Here is a 7,818-nt window from a genome sequence, read left to right as displayed (position 1 = left end):
GTGCAGTCGGTTTTAAAGGGACAGCAGCCTATAAATACGTGCTGCTGAATGTCACTAATGTTAATCAAACAACAAAACAGCTATAACAAAGATTAATCTAAATTTAATTCATACAGTGAACACTATGCAGTGTTATTTTACACTTAATTATTACATTTCTGTACCTGAATACTACTGTTTATATTATCTATGCTTGTAAATTGTATATTTCTTTTTTTTTTCTTTCTTTTTTTTTTTTTACTGACTTTCTCAGACTATAGTTTTTGCTGTGGTATATGAAGAAGTACTTAAAGCGTATGGAAAGCAAAGTTACAATGATATAAAATTAGTGTCATTCATTTTTTTTGTTTGTATGTTCACACTGATGTTAAAATGACATTTTCTGATTTGTGACATTGCTTTTTATGTAATGCTAAAACACTGCTGGTCATTTTCAGAAGTTGTAGTGATTCTTTCTTTTCCAAGAAAGAATGTGAAACAAATTGGTTAAATAATTTTCATTTTTAAATACACTTTAAGCAATATCGTATCGCATATCGAATATCGCATTTTTTAACAAGGTATCGCATATCGCATTTTTCTTCAATATCGCACAGCCCTACTAAATACTAAGGTGAATTCTTTGCCTGTAGTATCACCGTGTGGAAATTTATAAAAAAAAAAAAAAAAAAAGCTTTTTTTTAATTTTTTTTTTATGTGGTTTTAACATTCTACAAATTCAACTCATCACCTTTAAAAATGTCATTGCCTTTTGTCGTTGGCCTTTCACTGACTAAAAGTGTCTATTGATCGTGTTCTCTGGCCATCATGAAATCTTAATTTCCTGAAGGAATAAGGACACGTTATACTCTGAGCAAGCTTCGCACAATATCTCGGGTGACGTCGCTACATCAAGGTCGGTCTCATTAACTTTTGACGTCAGGTAGCAGCGAGTGTACAGGTCGAGGGTTAGCGATACATGCAGCGCTCGGATAACCTGCTCTAATGTTAATGTGCTCCTCAAGGGTTGTGTTCCTTACTCCTTTTGTCTCCTTAAGTGTTTTAATGTTGGTTAGTTTGTTGTATAAATGCTTGTTCTTAGTGTTGGGATGGCTGCTTTAAGTTTCAAGACCCAAACACGACAAACTGTTCTTTTAAAGTTAGTTGGTTAAAGGGTTAGTTTAACCAAAATGAAATGAAAATTGTCATTTACTCAGCCTCATGTCATTCTAAACAAATAAGACTCTGTTCGTCTTCCAAACAAAAGTAAGACATTTTTAATGAAACCAGAGGCATTTCTCTCTCTCCTTTGAAAGTCCACGCAGTCAAAACTTTGATAGTTCATTAAGACTTTGTAAGAGTAATCCATATGTATTGAGTAGTTGAAGCAAGTTCTTGCATGGCAAGTTTGAGCTTCTGTGCTTGCCATATGTAATGTGCTCTGTATATGTGTGTTGATCAACTTTTGAAGCATCAGTGTTTTGTTGGAATGGACTGTCAATGGAATTACGATGTTTTATTAATGTCTTCATTTGTGTGTCAAAGATCTTATGGGTTTGGAACAATATGAGGATGAGTAAATGACAACTACAAAGACTGCAATTACTCCCACAAGGTAACTGCATCAAAAGATTTTTAACACTTTTATACTAAACTAATAGAACTGTGGTGAACAGCAGTATTTAACAATTTTTAATTTGCTTTAAAAAAAACTTTCTGGGAACCCTTGAGTGATCGCCATTGATTTAAAACTGTTAAAATTAAATCTTGGAGCAAACAATCAAGAGACATGCTAGGAGGTTGTGTTTACTTGCGCAATAGCGTTCACACAGTACACATTTTTTCCATTCCAATGCGCTACTTTTCCATTTTTTTTCTCTCTATGTAAACATGCGCTGGATGGACGTCTGTGACCATTGTGCTCGCGTCTTGCATCTTTTGCAGCATCTCAAACATGAGCGCTGCGTTTTTAAGTAGCCGTGTCAAGTTAAAAGAATTTAAGGGTGTTCACACTTGTCATGTTTGGTGCGATTGCTCTGTTAGTGCGGTTCATTTGAGTAAGTGTTAACGCTGCCATCCGAACCCTGGTGCGCACCAAAGAAGCGGACCAAGACCGCTAAAAAGATTGGTCTCGGTCCGCTCCCAAACGAACTCTGGTGCGGTTCGAATGAAATCTGAATGCAACACGGACCAAACACTTCTAAACTAACCAAAAACAGGAAGTAATGACAAGATGCGACATAATTTGATGACGCGGAGCGAGCGGTGTATCCAAAACAAAATGAGCAGAGAGCAAACGTAGGGCAACGAGGAAGTAAAGTGCCTTTTATGAGTTCTTCGTGAGTTCGCGGGTGGCGAAAATAAAATCAAAAGTACATGCAACAATGAGCGAGCTTAGTCCAGCAGACAGCATTAGGTGTGTTTGACTTAGCGGCGCTGTGCAGACCGATCGGTGAATGGGTACTGTGATGTCATACACCGATCGGTCTGCGCAGCGCCGCTTTAAGTCGAACACCGCTTTTGTTTGGGGTGTTCGGTGAGTTCCGTTGCGAAATATACAGTATCTCACAGAAGTGAGTACACCCCTCTGTAGATAACTTGATTACTTAAATTTGTAAGGGAATTAATTATTATTAATTCATTCAGGTTTTGATAGGACTCGGATCTGAAAATCCGAAGTTCACCTGATTAAACCGATTTCAAATTTGTTATGTTAGAGAATTTGGGCCCAATTTGGACATTTTCACTTAGGGGTGTACTCACTTTTGTGGCCAGCGGTTTAGACATTAATGGCTGTGTGTTGTTATTTTGAGAGGACCGCAAATTTACACTGTTATACAAGCTGTACACTCACTACTTTACAAAGCGTTGCCAGCTTTTGTTAATAGTAGCGAGTTGTAGGGGTGTGCCATATCATACCGTCCACGATAACACCGGTATAAATTTTTACATGATAAAGTGTCATCTTGCGATATCATTGATCTAGCGACGCAATAAAGTATGGCGCATTTACGTTCCCTAGTGTGCACAACAACACCACCACAAACCCAATAGGTGTGTTTGACTTGAAGCAGTGCTGTGGAGACTGATCGGTGTATAACATCAAAGTATCGCGAGAGCATATTTGAGCGCACACTCTTAAGTCACTCTCGCGGTATTTTGACGTCATACACCAATCGGTCTGCTTCAAGTCGAACACACCTATTGGGTTTGTGGTGGTGGTGGTGGTGTTGTTGTTGTGCGTGCTAGGGAATGTAAATGCACCATACGTCATCGCGTCGCTATATCAATGATATCACGAGATGACACTTTTTGTTTGTTCATTTGGATTGCTGCTGTTTGTTTACATTTGTACTTAAAATTTTAGGTCAATTTTATTAGGTGACAATATTGTGCAGGCTCCTGAAGAGTTACAAGGTTAAATTACTTTAGTTGTTGTTAAACTAAAGTGTTAAGGAAAAGTATAACATAACTCCTTAAGAGTTCGAGGGAAAACACTACCAAGGCTACATTTGACTCATGCTGAGTGACTGTGTCACTACTATTGCACTATAATGCTGCTGCTGCTGCTGCCAACTTATGACAATAGATTTACACTTCGAATTAGGTAGTCTGTCATCGATGACAGTAGCTCATTGGAAAAGGATGGAAAATGCCCTTCATTTTGTTTGCATTAATAAATGCTGCTGCCTGCCAGCAGCAATCACCAATAAACCGTTGTTCCATATTTTTTTTCTATATCGTCATAAATACCATTTTTGCAAATATTCTTGAAATATCGTGATATAATTTTGAGGCTATATCGCCCACCCCTAGGGAGTTGGCATGGTAACTGTTTTATTTGATGGCAACATCGCGGAGTAGGCACTCAGAGTGTCTGGATACCCTGAATTATATCACTTTTCTTCAAGTGATTAAAAAAAGAGCCTGGAGAGAGAAATCTCTGTCGTTGAGTGTATCTAGTGATATCACGTCTCAAAAGTGCATCTCGAGACCCTTGTGTTCTGCACTACACTTTAAAAAAAAAAAAACTTCCTTAGCGTTGCGTCTCGTGTATTTAGACACAAAGATGCATTCTGTGTGAACGGCCCCTAACAGTGGAAGTAGCGTTTTTCTTTGCTTTGTGGTTAATTTGGGGAAAAAAAAAAGATTTTTCTGAAAAGGAAAACTTAATGTAGCTAGTTCTTGCCATGCCTGTATATTATTGTGGTTTCAACTATTTCAGATTTAACGGTCCCTAAATGGCTCCTAATAAAAATGGTGGCTTTGATCTGAAATTTGGAAATTTTAGTAGGAATTAATTATAATATACATTTATATTATGTATCTGTTTATGTTGGCTCTACTAACCCATGATTTAATAGTCAGAGATTTGACTAATTGTCTTACAGTTGCCATTTATTTTGGCTTATTCTGGCCAAGAACTGCCTACTTGGGATGATACCGCCTGACCCACTTGTAAAGCATCCAACTACAATTCATCTAGTTGTTAGGTGTCATTTAGGGATGGTTAAATCGGAAATAGTTAATACCACAATAACATACAGGCCTGGCAAGAAACTGTATAGAAACACTGAATAATGTAGCTTGAAAGTACTGAATTGTATCTACACTTTGGTAGGGTCTGAAATCCATTTGAAATATCTTCTTTTTTTTTTTGTAGTAAATTCCTTGCTTTTAATATCAATGCATTGCTTTTATTTCTTTGAAGCAATATTCTTAGACTTGCATTGGATTCCTGAGGCTCATTTTCTTTCTCCAGTAAGTGTACTGTACAGCAAAGCTGAATTAATATTAATTTGGTTATTGCCAGTGTATATAAGAAAAATACTTCTGTAGCTCTTAGGGCCGCTGCTGCAGGAAAAATCTAAATGAACAATTTAACAAGCAAAATAGTCCAATCTCAGTATTTGTAAAGGTTTTTCAAGCGTGTCTGTGATGAGAACAGGTCGCTGGTGGAGTCTGGCACGTGTTTGTGTCCCTTTTCAGCGACGGTTAAACCACAGGGGGCCACAACTTCATTCATCACATATCAAGTCTGTGCGAGTCCTGTTCCTGTCACGTCACCGTGTCTGTTTCTCATCCCATGTTTCTTTTTCAGAACTACTGAAGCTCTGTGTGCTTGTCTGATCGACTGATAGCGTTCTTTATCTTGAGTGTGATGTAGTCGAACGACAGTAGGTCATAGGCTCCTGTCCTGTGCTGCATGTTTAAATGTTGATATCTGATGTGAAATCCAACCCCTGAATGAAACGTCTCTTATAACGTTAATTGCCCTGTTCGTCTCATAGCACACCGCATGATGACCGGGGAAGAGATTATGCACTGTAACTAGAGCTGGGCGATGTAGCAGAAAATATTAGCAGATATTAGAAGTTATTAGCATAAATATGATTAAAAAATTACAGGAAACATAATTATTAATTAACATTTTTTTAGTGTATTAACAAAAATAGTGTAATTAAAATAACTGAGGCATTGCTTTTCCACTAAATGAACAAAAACATATTGTGTACAGTTATAAAAACATTAGTAAATGACAGAATTTACCTAAATTTATTAAAATGCTTCCATAAAAATTGTTTGTTTCAAGCTAATTGAGTTTGGAATCAGTTAATTTACGTTATTCATGGAAATGAATCACATACTGTCTATTTTTCGTTGCGAATATATTGTGAATATTCAATATATCGCCCAGCCCTATCTGTAAATTTTAAATACATTTGTCAGTTTCTCTTCGGTTTTCTCATCTCACTGTTATATGTGAATTTTCCATTAGAGTGGCTTCTTTTATTCGAGGTGGGCCGCGTTGTTCGCCAGCTTCGGGTGACCTGTGCGAAACTTCTCAAATAAAAGAAACGATGCCCTTCGATTATCCCGCCATGGTACTTCATCTTGGTATTTTTGAATGAATCATGCCCCATGTTTATCATTTTTTGTTTCTTTGTGTTTTTGTTTTTCTTTCTTTTTTTTTCTTTTTCTTTTTTTTTTTTTTTTTACTTTCTGTGCACAGCAATTGCTCTGAAATTTGGGGACTGAGTACACCAAATACGATAGAACAGTGGGATACCTCAGGCCTTTACAGCTACCCTGACCAAACCAGGTGAATATCCTCTCCTGACATTGTGCCACACTCACCCCACGAGACACAGGTGGGGCTGAACGAGCACAGGGGGTTCCGGGGGCCGTGAAATAAACACTGTAACCATGTGCTTCATTATAGTTTATTTACATTAAATATCTAGAAGAGAGAATCACTTTTGTCGTTGTAGAGTTTTAATTCTAAATGTTACAATAGATTTAAAGCAGATGGACACGCTTTCACAATTCATACATTCACTTCACTTAAGCAAGAAGTTTAAAACACTGATTCTCAACTGGATTTGATTTTATATTTGGTGACCCAACCTATGACAAAATTTGCTGAATGTGAATTATGCAGAAGTGAACGGTTTATATTTACATTTACATAAAGCCACTTTTTATATATGCTGTGCAAAAGTTTGGGGTCAGTAAGGATATTTGTTGTTGTTGTTGTTGTTTATTATTATTATTATTATTATTATTATTTTAAAGAAATCAATACTATTATTCAGCAAGGATACATTACATTGATCAAAGGTGATCGTAAAGACATTTATAATATTACAAAAGATTTCTATTTCTGATAAATGCTGTTCTTTTGAACTTAATAATCAAAGAATCCTGAAAAAAATCACTACACAGAAATCCACAAAATATCCACAAAAATATTAAGCTGCTCAAAATATTAAGCAATAATTAAAGAAGAAATTACATTATTTAAATAATGTTACAATATATAAACAATATAATATATAAAATGGGAAACTAGGTATTTAAAGTTGTAGTGTATATATATGTACGTATATGTGTATATATATATATATGTACGTATATGTGTATATATATATATATATATATGTGTACGTATTTGTGTGTGTATATATATATGTATATATATATATTATACGTATATGTGTGTATATATACACATACGTACATACATATATATATGTACGTATATGTGTGTATATATATGTACGTATATGTGTATATATATGTACGTATACGAAAAAGAAAAGTGTGTATGCGCATGCATGTGTGTATATATACAGTATATATATATATATATATATGTGTGTGTATGTATATATATGTATATGTGTATATATGTGTATGTATATATATGTATATGTGTGTATATATGTGTATGTATATATATGTATGTATGTATATGTGTATGTATATATGTATGAATATGTGTATGTATATATATGTATGTATATGTGTATGTATATGTACGTATATGTGTATGTGTATATATATATGGGCATGATGTCTAGCTTTTGAGGATCTTTTGGTCTACTTCACTTTGTCAGGCAGGTCCTATTTAAGAGATTTCTTGATTGCGAACAGGTGTGGCAGTAATCAGGCCTGGGTGTGTTGAACTCAGGTGTGATAAACCACAGTTTTAACAGGGGGGCAAACACTTCTTCACACAGGGCCATGTAGTTTTGGATTTTGTTTTCCCTTAATAATAAAAACCTTCATTTAAAAACTGCATGTTGTGTTCACTTGTGTTACCTTTTACTAGTGATTAAAGTGTGACAAACATGCAAAAAAATAAGAAATCAGGAAGGGGGCCAACACTTTTTCACACCACTGTATGTGACCCTGGACAACAAAATCAGTCATAAGGGTCAATTTTTTTTCGAAATTGAGATTTGTACATCATCTGAAAGCGGAATAAATAAGCTGTCCATTGATGTATAGGATAGGACAATATTTGACCGAGATACAACTATTTGAAAATCTGGA

At 35.6% G+C, this 7,818-nt stretch overlaps 1 protein-coding gene across 4 annotated transcripts in view; it reads left to right on the top strand.

Moving 5' to 3' along the window:
• Positions 1-7,818, top strand: part of LOC107653131 (mothers against decapentaplegic homolog 2) — a 30,173-nt gene that overhangs the window by 13,904 nt on the left and 8,451 nt on the right. For all 4 annotated transcript variants that reach the window (XM_016439766.1, XM_016439765.1, XM_016439768.1 and 1 more), the window contains one exon: positions 5,993-6,082. In XM_016439766.1, coding sequence (XP_016295252.1) covers positions 5,993-6,082 — 90 coding nt within the window. The remainder of the gene's footprint in view (positions 1-5,992; positions 6,083-7,818) is intronic.

The sequence above is a fragment of the Sinocyclocheilus anshuiensis genome, unplaced genomic scaffold, assembly GCF_001515605.1.
Source record: "Sinocyclocheilus anshuiensis isolate Anshui unplaced genomic scaffold, SAMN03320099.WGS_v1.1 scaffold131, whole genome shotgun sequence".
Taxonomy (NCBI): Eukaryota; Metazoa; Chordata; class Actinopteri; order Cypriniformes; family Cyprinidae; genus Sinocyclocheilus; species Sinocyclocheilus anshuiensis.
Note: the sequence above shows the minus strand (reverse complement) of the source record. Positions and strands in the feature narration are given on the sequence as shown.